This window comes from Suricata suricatta, chromosome 10 (genome assembly GCF_006229205.1).
Source record: "Suricata suricatta isolate VVHF042 chromosome 10, meerkat_22Aug2017_6uvM2_HiC, whole genome shotgun sequence".
NCBI lineage: Eukaryota > Metazoa > Chordata > Mammalia > Carnivora > Herpestidae > Suricata > Suricata suricatta.
Genome location: NC_043709.1, coordinates 63,904,042 through 63,917,586, shown reverse-complemented (window position 1 = coordinate 63,917,586; position 13,545 = coordinate 63,904,042). Strand labels below are relative to the sequence as shown.

At 42.8% G+C, this 13,545-nt stretch overlaps 1 protein-coding gene across 4 annotated transcripts in view; it reads left to right on the top strand.

Moving 5' to 3' along the window:
• SPATS2 (spermatogenesis associated serine rich 2) overlaps positions 1 to 12,471 on the top strand; it is a 147,500-nt gene extending 135,029 nt beyond the window's left edge. For 3 of the 4 annotated variants that reach the window (XM_029955236.1, XM_029955237.1, XM_029955238.1), the window contains 5 exons: positions 1,590 to 1,699; positions 4,658 to 4,760; positions 6,004 to 6,218; positions 7,265 to 7,398; positions 11,943 to 12,471. In XM_029955236.1, the coding sequence (XP_029811096.1) occupies positions 1,590 to 1,699; positions 4,658 to 4,760; positions 6,004 to 6,218; positions 7,265 to 7,398; positions 11,943 to 12,222 (842 nt within the window). In that variant the 3' untranslated portion in view covers positions 12,223 to 12,471. Of the gene's footprint in view, positions 1 to 1,589; positions 1,700 to 4,657; positions 4,761 to 6,003; positions 6,219 to 7,264; positions 8,500 to 11,942 lie in introns of those variants that run through there. The other variant, XM_029955239.1, reaches the window with a different exon arrangement.
• The last annotated feature ends 1,074 nt before the right edge of the window (positions 12,472 to 13,545 follow it).

The following is a 13,545-nucleotide window of genomic DNA, read 5'->3' as shown; positions in this document are numbered from 1 at the left end:
ATTCTAGTTATTTTCTAACATAAATTTGGCTGATTTCTAAGTGGGTTACAGGATTCTATGTATAACAGTTAGGAATTGAGTTTGACTGCATGCAATAAATGTGAGTTTATTTCTTTCTCTCATGAAATGAAAGATCCAGAGGTAAGTGATCAGGGCTGGCAGGACAGCTCCAAAATGACACAAGGGACCCGGGCTTCTCTTTGTACTCAGCCATCCTTAGAATGTACTTATGGTCAAAAGATCCCTCCTAAGGTTGCAGTTGAGGACAGGTAATATGTCACATGCTGGCTAAGACTCCTTTAGACTTTTCCTGTAAACCTCGCCCTGTAAGTGTTGAGTTCTGCTTAGATCTCAGTGACCAAACCATATCATACCACTATCTTATCTAGCAGAGCCGGGAAATGTAGATTTTTACCTAAGGAGATTGGTACCCAAAACACTGGACTTCCAGTAGGAAAAAGAGGAAAATGGATATGCAGTTGCTAACAGGCTTTGCTACTGTCCACCCCTCAGCTGCCTGGTGTCCTCTTTTTTAAAAATGAGAACACACTCCCCTCCTCCTCAATGGCAACACCTCCAAAGTCTCATCTAGTTAGTATATTCAGCTGAAGGTTCAGGACTTTAGGGTCATTTCAGATCTTGCAACAGGTGTGGATATGGCATGTTGTGGTCTGGGGTCCCATAAACTAAAAGAAAAGTTAAATGTCCCCTCCTCCAATATTATGTAAGAAGAGCATAATTAGAGTAAAAATTCGCACCTGGAAAAGCGATGATCAAATCTTACTGGGCAGGAGCAGCAGAATCCCTCCCCTCGTGGCAGAGGAACTCCCTTCGTTCGTATGGCAGCTCCTAGTTCTGCTTCCTTGGAGGGTTTCTTTGGCTCACGTCCTCTGTAACCCCTGGTTCTCTGCTCTGAGAGATTTTGTGTTTCATATTGTCTGTTAACTTCCATAGGGCATATCGGGAGCATGCCAGAGATTATAAGGCTGTCAACAACCTAAGTACCCCCCCACTAGGGGACTTAGTAAATAATCGTGTATCTAAGTAGGAGAATACCATTCATGTGGCTGTTAAACAGTGAGGGAGAGCCAGCGTATTAATAGGGAATGAACTTTGAGGTATGTCAAGTAACAATAGCTTAGGTAAAGGAAAGGACCATATATATGACATACTCCCATTTGTAAAGAGGGAAAAAAAGGGCGAGTGATGTTTGCTGTCAGAAGTTGGGGGGACGCTTTTACTTTTCACTTTAAACCCATTTATTCTAGGTAAGTTTTTTTACCCAGGGTACCTATTTCTGTTTTAATTTATATGTTTCTTGATAAAAGAAGGTTTTTTGACTGGGAAGAGGAGAAAGAGAAATGACAAATGATTTATGAGTCTTTATGATTCATAAAAAGTGTTTACCATTTAACTGCCTTCAGATTCCCTCAAGAAGGTGGAAACTGGACCTTTGGTATTTTCATTTTCTGGATGGGTGGGCAGCTAAGCCTTTGGCTGTTCAAATATGTACTGCAAGGCCCATATTTCCAATTCTTCTTTATCCTATTTAGCAGAAGATAAGAGTCCTACTCTCTTTTCCTCCACAGTGGAAATTTTGCTCAGCCGACAAAAGAAAGCTGAACTTCTAAAGAAGATGACTGATGTGGCTGTTCGCATGTCAGAGGAGCAATTGGTTGAGCTCAGAGCTGATATCAAGGTAAAACTTCTTTCTCCTTTCTGCCTTTCTTCTTACCCTCAGGGACTGAAGTAGCAAATCTCCATAATTCATGGCCATATTTAATATATTGAACTCATGATCTTCCCTTCTCAAAGCTGGCCCTCTTCCATGTTCCCTTTCTCTGTAAATGGTACTGTCATCCATCCAGGTGTCCAGCCTGGAAACCTTAGGAAATTTCTCCGTTCCCATATTAAATCTGTCAGCAGACCCTGTCTGTTTGACCTCCTTCCAAATCTCACATCTGACCTTTTCTCTTCATCTTCACCACCTCCATCGTGATCCAGCTACTATTATCTCTTGCTTGAACTTCTGTAATGGCCTCTTAACTGATTCCACCCGTCCACTGTGCCACTGTCCCGCCCTCCCCAGCTCTCCATATTTTCTTACACCACAGCAACCTGTTTCAAAAGTCTCATTGCTTTTAGGATAAAGACTGTAATCCTTAACAACGGCCTATAAGGGCTCTGCAGGGTCCTGCCCTGCCCCCATCTCATTTCACACCATACACCCCTTGTTCTCTGGCCATCCTCGCTCCTCTTTCCCACACAGTCTCTTCCCTTCTGCTGGAGGGCTACTGTGTATGCTTTTAGATCTGTACGAAACACCCCCCCACGCCCAGCACACAGATAACTCATGACCTGCTCATACTTCCTAACTTTCCTGTCATGTCCCCTGTCCTGTGTGTTCATAGCATAGTTATGAACTATGCATTTTAAATTCATTTGACTGATCTGTCTTCCCAGCTAGATTGTGAACTTTACAGTGGCAGGAACTGGTGTGCTTCCAGTGCCTAGCATAGTACCTTGGCATTTGGTAGGGATTCCGTAAATATCAAAAGGGTTGGTTGATTGATTCTGATTTTAAAAGAGAAAAATGAGCAACTTGAGATGTTGATTATATTCTGTTTATAAAGATTACTTAGGTTCAACACTCATACATTTTAAGTTCTTTTTTAAAAAGGTGGGGTTTTTTCATATTTATTTCTTTTTTGAGAGAGAGAGACAGAGACAGAGAGACAGAGTGCAAGCAGGGGAGGGGAAGAGAGGGAGACACAGAATCCGAAGCAGGCTCCAGGCTCCAGGCTCCAGGCTGTCAGCACAGAGCCCGATGGAGCTCGAACTCTTGGAGTGGGAGATCATGACCTGAGCCAGTCAGATGCTTAACTGACCGCCACCTAGGCGCCCTTCATACATTTAAATTCTTATATAAGGAACAGTGTTTCTGAGACTAAGCATGGGGACCTGAGAGAGGTTGAGATATTTGTGGGTGGTTGGGGACACTGGAATTCTAAATAATTGTTTATATTAGCTGTGTGATGAAGGGGAGTTGGCCATTTCTACTCCTGAGCCCTTAACCTCTGCTCTTTCTGAACACATAAGACTCCTTGTCATACTTAAGAGGAACACTTGCTGCACAGGTATGTAACAGTGTTTGTGAAATAAAAACATGGATGAGAGATCATCTAAGACCTTTCAGGTATCCTTATCATTCTAACCCAGTCTTTCACACTCTTTCACACTTGATCTCCTCCCCTTAGACGCTCTTGGGATGAAATAGCAAAACAATGACAGTATGAAGTTACCATTTCTGAATAACTAGAACTATAATACTAAAAATTATAGAAAGTCTTCTTCATGTTGATGCCAGTCAGTCTTAATCAACTATCTGGGAGAAGCCGGAAACCCATTTGGAATTAGATGAGAATCCTGGCTCTCACAGGCTTCATCTGTTCTCCTTCCCACGTGGTTGAAAAGCTGCTAGAAATATTTCTGCAGGCTGACTAAGGATCTGTTTCTCTCCACGTTTTCAGTATACTGAAGTGGGTGCTGTGCAATTTAAATGTCTTATTTCCAGATCGTTTTATTTCCGTCATTCCTGTTATGTCTCTGGCTCAACAAACCCTAGAATTTGTTTCAGAATTACTCTCAGACTGATATTACATGTCTGAAGGCTCTGTGTTACAGAGGTTCATGTGCTTTCCTGAGCCCCAGTGTACTCTGAAGCTTTAGGACTTCACAGTTCATGGGGAATTTTGATTTCTCCTTTGCCATTTACTGCTTCTAGATCCATCCCAAGGATTCTGATGCTTTTGATTGTGCCCTTGAAAATCCAAAGTAGAATTAGACCACCTGCTATTCTGAGGAGTTCAACTCTTATAAATGATATGTAGGCCTTTAACTTTCCCTTTTTGCCTCCTTTTCATATGAAAAAAAAAAAGGAAAAAGAAAGATTCCAGGCTACTTTGGAAATTGTTTATTGAAAGACACCCCCAAAAACACTTTATTCCTGACATGTTTCTCGTCCCACAATCTCTATAGTATAGTCAGTTTTGACCCAAGGGGTTGGTTATGTCTCCACTCAATCTGCTTAAAAGGATTAAATTACTTGCAGCACAAACCCTTCTCATTTGCAAGGTTGGCTTTTCACATGAACGATTTTCCATCTCAAGAAGTTGTCCCCACTTCAAGGACTAACAAATCCTACTTTATAAAAGGATGAAGTGGGTGGCCTAAGGATGTTCCTATTAAAGAACACCAAACCCTCTATTTACATGGAATCATTGTTGTAACATAGGATCATTTTTGCTGCCTCTGTTTCTGTATAAAATGGAACAATGTGGATAGTAGCCAACAGTGAAAATTTGGCCCTCTACTGTAAACATTTTCTTCTTTCTCTACAATTTCTCTTCATCATCTCTGATGGGCTTTAGCCATCAGGTAGCATTTCATAAAGCTCCCCAACAGACTTTGAGCCTTAAGAAAATGGCTGAGTTCTATCAGTCACCCAGCATAGGCAACATGATGGCCATTTAGTAAAATTTGAAGCAATAAAAAGGAGACAATGGAAAATGATTTTTTTCCATCTGTTTATAGCAGGCCGTGGATTCCGTGTATACCAGCTGTCTCACCTGGAGGCTTTTGTTTGTCCTTTCAACAGCACTTTGTTAGTGAGCGTAAATATGATGAGGACCTGGGACGAGTAGCCCGGTTCACCTGTGATGTAGAGACGCTGAAGAAGGACATTGAGTCATTCGGACAAGGTAGGATGGCGAGGGATTCTGGGCACTGCACATGGTGAGCATGTCCATCTACTGATCCAAGACCAAACTTTGGCTTGGTTTCTCCACTGGTTCTGCTGTATTGCCTCTCATGTTTTTGTTTGTTTGCTTTTGTGAAAAGTAGTTCTGAGATACTTAAGTCACTGGAGACAGATTCTTTGAGCTCAAAAGATGGGTATTTTCTGGCTCCCTAAATTTGCAATGTTATTTTTTCATCCTTTTCTGCTGGGTCGAGTTGTGTATGACATATAGTGTAAAGAGCAGGGGTCTTTGGAATCCTTGCCCTTACATTAACTCCTTAGAACTTTGTTTCATTCCTGTCCCAAATGGAGATAATGATACCTACCTTTCCTGGTACATAATAGGTACTTAAATAATAGCTTTAAGGTTGGAGAGAGGGTCCTCTCAGGTGAGAGCTTACCGGGGCACACCAGTCAAATCCTGAGCTCAGCTCCTTTGTTCTTTCTATGTCAGTATATAAGTGAAAGGTTGGATCTAGAGCAGTGATTATAAACTCAACATTAGTCCATATCTAAAACCCAGAAAAAAATGTTAGAGGTAGTTTTAAGCCATTGAATTCTGACAAAATTTGAAGTGATAATATTAACTATTTTTCAAATATTTCATGTTTTGGATTATTTTTACAGAAAGAACCTTGGGAAGATAACGTATTTGTTATAAAGACTAGTTCTGTTTAACTAATCTTGATTTTTTTATACCTTGCATCATTCAAATTTTTAAAAAAGGATATAGCTTTTTATTTACCTTTTTCTTTCTTTGTGAAGTCTGTACTTCAGAATGTTCCTGCATAGGAAACTGAACATATGGCCCATAGTATTGTTCCTAGGCTTAGTCAGCTGCTGGAGCCACAGCCAGGAGTTTAGTAGGAAATGCTGAGAAGTCATGAGTTGGTGGGGGAATGACTACTCCGATCTTACACTGCTCTCCTGTCTCTAAGAGTGCCTTTACAAAGCAGTGGGGATTCACTAACTGGAATTTGAATAAAAACTTGAAAACAAAAAAAGCAATAGGGATTTGGAAGGAGTCGAGGAAGAGGACAGAAGGGAGATTTTGCTTCCTCTTGCTTCTTTATAAGCTTACCTTTACAGCTGTTTCAGTGGACAGTTCTTTGTCTCAAATTGCTTATTGTGAAGTGGAGAAATAGGGAAAACCTTACCATCGAGCTCTTCCGTCCTATGACAACATTTCTCATATTTATGTCCAGTGTCCCATCCAAAGAACAGCTACTCAACCAGATCCCGATGCAGCATGGTTCCATCTGTGTCCTTGAGTAGCCCGTGTGATGCCTCTGCCACTTCCTCTTCCACCTGTGCCTCTGCTCCCAGCCTTACAAGTGCTAACAAGAAGAACTCAGCACCAGGAGAGACTCCTGCACCTATAGCAAACCCCAGCAGCCGGCCCTACCAGCCTCATCGAGAGGTAACCTAGCTTCCACACCAAGCCACTAATGGAGAAAAGTTACCAGATTGTCACTGTTTAAATGCTGACAGCTTCCTCTCTTCATTACCTTCCTCTCTTTATGCTCATTCCACACCTATTTTGAATCCCTCTAGCCCCAGTTAGTTCCAGAGAAAAAGCATTTGGTACTTGTGTTCCAAATCACTAGCTAGCTTAGATTTCCTCTTGCCAAGACTGCTGACTTTCTGGTTTTGGCAGGAGTCCTAGTTATTGTAGGTAGTATCGCCTGGTAATTAGTCACTGTGGGAGTCGTGCACCCATCTCTAGGTAGATGAGTACACAGTGGCAGGTTCACCAGAGTGCATCTGAAGCAGCAGCTCCCTAGAAGCACCGTGTCAAATACATCAGGAGGAGAGAAAGTGAACCTGGTGGGGTGGAGGGCGAACACCAGAAAGTTGAAGCATAATCCATAGGTTCTTTTCTTGGTTTGAAAAAGATGCGCAAGAGCAATCCAGGGCAGCACTGTTAGTAATCCTGCAGAACTGGTATTACATTGGAAATGGAGGACAAAAATAAAACCCCATGCCATAAGCTTTCTGGGTTGTAATGTGAGAGATGTTCTAAATGGCACAGCAGCATGATTTAATCTTTGCTTCATAATGTATAGCAGATTATAAAGCGTTTATTTTATTATTCCAGATGTTCATTATCTTTACAAATGGCTTACAATCTGCAGAGCTCAGACATGTGATAAGATACTTGCCCAGTCGAGGGCTTATAACAGCCCCAAGAGTGTTCTTTCGTCCTCCTTAGCTTTCTTCTTGTGCCCAGCTAAAGAAAAGTGAAGTCCTCTTCAGTGGAGAGCCTCGGGATGAAAGATACATTAATTCTGGAGTCGTGGCTAGGTTGGATTGGTTGACAGAATTCTGGGAGTCTCGAGAGGTAGCTGAGTCCCAACTATGGGATACCACAATTTAGGCTTTAAGAATGCTCCTGTAAGTTGAACTGGAACAGACAGGGTGCCATAATGCCAGAGTTCTATGAACATCGTCTTCTTTTATCCTCAGGTATTGCCGGGGAATAGACGAGGAGGACAGAACTACAGGCCACAAGGCCAGAAGTTGAACGACCCCACGAACCAAGGGCGACATGACAGTGTGGCTCGTTACAGGAATAGCTCGTGGTATTCATCCAGTTCCAGGTATCAGAATGCTCCATCCCAGGCATCAGGAAACATTAGTGAATGGGGCCAGGCCCACTCTGCAGGGACCAATGGAACTGGAGCCAGCTTGGAGCCCAGTGCTCCCAAGCCCTCATTCAAAAAGGGGCTCCCCCAGCGCAAACCTAGGACCTCTCAGCTTGAAGCTGTGAACTCCTGAAGGCAGCTCCAGTTGGCCTCTCTCCTTTATCCCACACAATTCAACTTGGTAACTGGACTTTAGGACACTTATAGTTAGATGTAATAACAAAAAGAAGTTTACACATATCACTTTTTATGCCATTCTAAATATTTTTGGTTTCTTCTCTCCTCATTTCCTCTCCACCATTTTTGGAGGGGAAGCTGTTTTTTCCCTTGACCTTACCCAATGATATGGATTGAATCTGATTGGTCACTTCCACTAGGAATCATAGGCAACCGATGCCAGGTTTCCCAGGGGCAAGCAATGTTCTTCCCAGTGCACCGGGCCTTTCAGTTGCCCGAAGAGGCCTTCCTCAGCAACTCCCTACTGTTGAGGCTCTCAGGAGGAGATGGATCAGAACTAGTCCAGTTGCCTTTCCAGCCTAAGCAAAAGGCACACATTCCTGGCAGGTCGCCTCTGCACAACAGTATAACCAGGAAAGGCAGTGAGGGGATCGTGTACTACACTGAATTAGCCAGAGAAGTGGAAATTCAATTGGTAAAAAGGAAAGAACACTAGGAAACGTTTGAGAATCTGCCTCTGCTCCCAGAATGTGCCTAAGATGACACTCAGGTCAGGGTTTCAATCTCCTGCTTGGCGCCATAGCCTAACCTGCAATCTCTTCAGAATGCCTAAAGCCTCGTTTCCTATGGCCTTAGACTCTAGACCAGTCTAGGGAAGTCTATGGGAAAGGAGCGTTTAATTAAAGGAAAAAAAAAATGTTTCTTTGTTTCAGAGTTTGAAGATTTTTGTTGTTATTGTTCTCCCTTGTTCCTGAATCCTATTCTGATCCTCAACCAAATTTATAGCAATATAATTAGTGTTAATCTAAGGTGTTACCCATAAACAAATTGCCAGTCTTTATAGTTGGATAAATAAAAACAATTGCATTAATATTCCCACATTTGTTTCACAGCAGCAAATGACTTCATTTCCTTCTCTGGTTTTCTTTGGGTCTCGTGGGGTAGAAGTCACCCAGACAGCTTGTTTGGGGTTTAAATGAGGATGTTGGATTCCTAAATCATTTGTCCACCATTTAGCTTTGGAACTGGATGAAAATGTGGAAGCAGCATGAGCAAATGCAGCTGTTCCTTGTGGGAAAGGATTCCTAATACAGGGAACGGTGACTTTCCAGAGGAAGCTTGCCAGTTTAGAAAAACCACAGTGCCAGCAGCTCTCCCGAGCAACCCCTCTCCTCCGCTGCCTGTCCCTTGACAGGAGTAGTGAGTGTAACAGTATAATTGAGCTCCTGCATGTAGCAGGTGGCAGTGGGGCCAGACCCCTCCACCCTGCCCCCGCCCCCGGCATCTATGATTTAATAACAGCAGAGCTTTTTCTTTCTCCGGCATTTGTTCTCCCGAGCCTGAAGCCCAGACTGTAAATGGCAGTGGTGCAGAACTTAGCTGCCTCAGGGCTTCCCTTGGCTCTTTGGCTGAAGCTGAGCTGCCAGGGTTCAGGTTGGTTGAACAGATTGAGAGAGGGGGGGAGAGAGAGAGAGAGAGAGAGAGAGAGAGAGAGAGAGAGAGAGAGTGTGTGTGTGTGTGTGTGTGTGTGTGTGTGTGTGTGTGTGTGTGTCTTTCAGTAAAGAAAACAGTAGTCAAGGAATACTAGGAAGCCATTTTACAGGGCTGATCCACTCATTTTGGGGAATTTGTTCAACAACACCATCAACCTGCTGGGTATCCAGGAAAAGCCCTGATTTTCTGATTAATTGCTTCCCTATATTTTATAGAAAATCCAGAGATTGAAGTGACCCTGAAGGATCATGAGGTCTATCCCTGTACCCAGGCAAAGCAGCCTTCTAAGATGGGAGGCTGCGTGTTTGTCGAAACCACCTTGAAGTTGAGGGGCACCTGGCTGGCTTAGTCCATAGAGCATGTGACTCTTGATCTCTAGGTCATGAATTCAAGTCCCATTCTGGGTGTAGAGATTACTACAAACCAAACTAAACAAAAAACATTTTCATGTTGAAATTAAAATCTTATTATAGAAGAATGTTTGAAGGTTTTTTGGTATGATCATAAAAAGTTTAAAAATTACACTTATTTTTTTACATTTTGTTTTTAATGACAGAAGTAGTGTTTAAAATGTCAAATAATACAGGGGCGCCTGGGTGGCTCAGTGGGTTGGACATCCGACTTCGGCTCAGGTCATGATCTCACCACTCATGAGTTTGAGCCCTGCATCAGGCTCTGTGCTGACAGCTCAGAGCCTGGAGCCTGCTTTGGATTCTGTGTCTCCCTCCACAGAAAAATAATGTGACATAATTTTTAAATATTGAATAATACAGAAGTATAAAAGAAAAAATTTTTAAGTTTTCCACCCTCTCTATTCCTCAGGGGTAATTACTCAATAATTTGGCATATATCCTTCTTGGCCTTTTTAAGAACATATATTGTGTATATACACATTGATATATAGGCTTTGAACTTTTTGTTTTGTTTTTATAAAACAAGGATACTATATGCATTCAATAATTCTTTTTGAAAATAATGTCTAAGCCATAATTCATTTAGGATTTGTCAGTTGGACCTTCTTCCAGTGAAGAGAGGTTAGGCTTACCTTTTTTTTTAAGGCAATTTTTAAGTTTATTTATTTATTTTGAATGAGGCAGAACAAGGAGCAGGATGGGGCAGGGAGAGGGTGAGAGAGAATCTCAAGCAGGCTCTGCACTGTCAGTGTGGAGCCCTGACACGGGGCTCGAACTCACTAAACCACGCGATCACTAAACTGTGACCTGAGCCAAGACCAAGAGTCAGACGCTTAATTGACTGAGTCACCCAGGTGCCCCCAGGTTAGGCTTACCTTAAGTTTGAATTGTACAGCCTATTTCTTGCTCCCTGTGCTAGCTCTGGGCTTCCCAAGAGAAGGGAGGCTCTGTGCCCTGCGCTGCCCCCACTGTGTTCAGAGATGTCCTACCTAATTGTCATTTCCCTTCCTTTCCACTTCCTCTTAGAGATCAGTGTCTTGCCCTTTCATAGCCTAAAGGTAGGACTGAAACTTAAGGTAGTACTGTCAGTTATATACCACTTGAGAGAGAAATTTTAAATTAGCATGGCTTCATTAGGAACACCAAATACTTCCTAGGCCCCTTATTTATGGCAATTTTTAAAATTCATTTTTTAAAAAGTTGTATGGTTTTTTTTTAAAAAAAAAAACCTTTAGAAGGATACATAATAGACATTAAAAAATCCTTTCCTACCTGGTCCCATTCCTCAGAAGAAATCACTGGTAAGTTTCTTGTATATCTTTCCACAAATTTTCTAAATCCAAACATGCAAATATGTATTTTTCTTTCTTTTACATAAATGGGAATTATATAATATATACTCCTCTATAGCTTGCTTTTTTTCACTTGTCCTCTTTTTAGAGCTAGTATTTGTTTTAAGAAAATCAATATATGTAAATGGTAAAAAAAAAAAAAAACCTAAATTGTTTAAATGGATATATGGTAAAAAATAAGCCTCCTTATTTGCCTTCCTTAGAGGCAGCCACTGTTAAGTTTCTTTTGGGTCCCTCTGGAAATCTATATTAGCCCACATACATCATAAGAATTTATGCACTTAGATCTCTTCCCATGTGAGTATTCATAAATATACCTTGTTCTTTCTGTGGTTGCATAGTATCCCATTGTATAAACTCATCATAATTAGTTTAACCACTCTCTAAAGATAGTTTTCAGTATTATAAGTATTGGTGAAATGAGCATCTTATAATGCATGCATCATTTCTTACTTGTGAGAGTATATCTACTGGGCAGATTCCTAGGAAGGACTTGCCGGGCCATATGGTTATTGGTAAAATTCTCTTAAAGAGGTATGGATTTACACTCTCACCAACTGTGTTTTGTACAGTTGCTGCACTGGAGGCTAAGGAGGGGTAAAGATAAGTAAAATACAGCCCTTCAAAGAGCTGGTAAACTAGTTGAGGCCACTGACGTGTTGAATAAAATAATACTAAGTAGTAGTGTTGCATGAAAGAGCCATCCTGTTTGGTACGAGTAATACGGGAGACGCACTACACTAAGGTCTGGGTCCTCAGTAGGACTCCGTAGGACTATACCAAGGGATGGTCAGGCCTTTCGTTCAGTGGTTTGTAATAGGGTGACCTCATATTTCAGAATCCCAACCCAGGGTACAGTCATATGATGATGAATGTACGTATGGGAAAAAACAAGATAAACTGTTTTAGGTTGGGGGGTGACCTGGAGAAGCCAGCATGCATGGCTCTCAGTCTGTGAACTGACCTGTACTTATTGGTTATCAGTGAGGTAATGACTCGTTACCCCCTGGAAATTCTGCCGTTTGACCTAACAAAATGAGGATTTGTCTTGCCTGCCTTACAGGATTCATCCCACCTTGCTGTCCCACCTGGTAGGGATTGTATCCATAAGGGAGCACACTTCATGGAAGAAAAAGTTGTTCAAATCACATATTGGGAGGTTACCAGCCAAGAAGCCGTTTTCATCACTGTTTCAGGCAGTCAGAGTACCAGACCGTAATCCTGCGGCGAGAACAATGGAACTGGTCAGTCAGTTCAGCTTCACTTCTGGTTGCGTTAGCCACCTGAGCACATTCTTTCCTTCAAACACTGAGGCACCTACTGTGTGCTGGGGACTATGTTGAGTTCTGAGGCATAGATGAATGGTTCCAGTTCTTTCCTCGGCCACTTTGCAGGTGAAGGAAACAGAGCTCTTAGCTCTCCCTTAAACTCTTGGAAGCCATGTGTGGTGGCTACACAGTATGGTAAGGTGGAAAGACCCTGGACTTTTGAGACATACACTTGGATCTTAATTCCATCTTCACAATTCGGTAGCTCTGTGACTGACAAACCTTGGGCAAATAACATCTTGGAATTTCTTGCTAAACTGTAAAGTGGACCCAGTGGCAACTTCTTCATGGACAGGTGAGAGAAGGGAACTAGCCAGGTGCTGCGGAACAGCCCCCTGGTGTCTAAGCTAACCTGTGACAAGTTGAACATTCACTCACCATAACTCCTCTGCTTTGCTGTCTCTCCTGCCCTATTAAAAAGTATATAAAAGATTTCCCCTATCTCCAGCCAGACAGACCTATTAACCAAAACAATAATAATGACTCAGTTATCCTATTCCTTCTGGAACTTTTCTCCTGAGTGCATATCCCCCACCCCCCAGCATGGCGAGCTCTGCACCCTCTTGTCTGTCCACCACACATGTCGGAAAATCACACCCCCACCCCCAGTTTCTGAGCTCCTGGGTGGGGTAGGCCAGAGGCTGATGGTGCTCAGCTCACATGGGGAAACCGTTCCCGCGCAGGAGTGAGGCTAGAGCAGAGGTTTCCCAGGGGAGAGCCATGAAGCATTATTCCCACCCAGGTGCTGAGGAGCTTTGTTACCTACTTTGCTCCTTACCAAGGGGGAAACGTTCTCTGACGATCTTTCTGGGTGAGGAAACTCATCCACCATCACTACCACCAGCGCAACTGTTCTCCAGCCCACCCGCCCCTTCACTGCCGTCAAAACAGCAGGAACAAATACCGCCCACTCCGATTCCTCAGGGAAAAGTCAGGTCTCCTTTTTATGTCTCTCTTCAACTTAACCCAGTTAGGCTTTCCCTGTAACTGGATTTCAAACAAATCCGTTTCTGGTGTTGCTAGAACATGTAGACTGAGATTGAGATTTCTCAGACTTCACTCCCCTGCCTGCCACAGGCAGGACTGCAGTGGGTTCCCGTCCCCACAGAGCTGGCAGGCTCCCTGCAGTTCAAGTTGAATCTGGGTTGCCGGGCAGTGTGGGCACTCCGGGCACTCCCTACAGGTCACTATCTGACCTCTCATCAAAATGACCATACTGTCCCCTTTGAATAGGCTGTTTGCCAAAGGGCAGGACAAAGCATCTCAGCAAGATGGCACAGTGCAGACTCCTGTCCACCTAGTCAAATTGTGATTCACCTCTGGTTCCTCCATTGACTA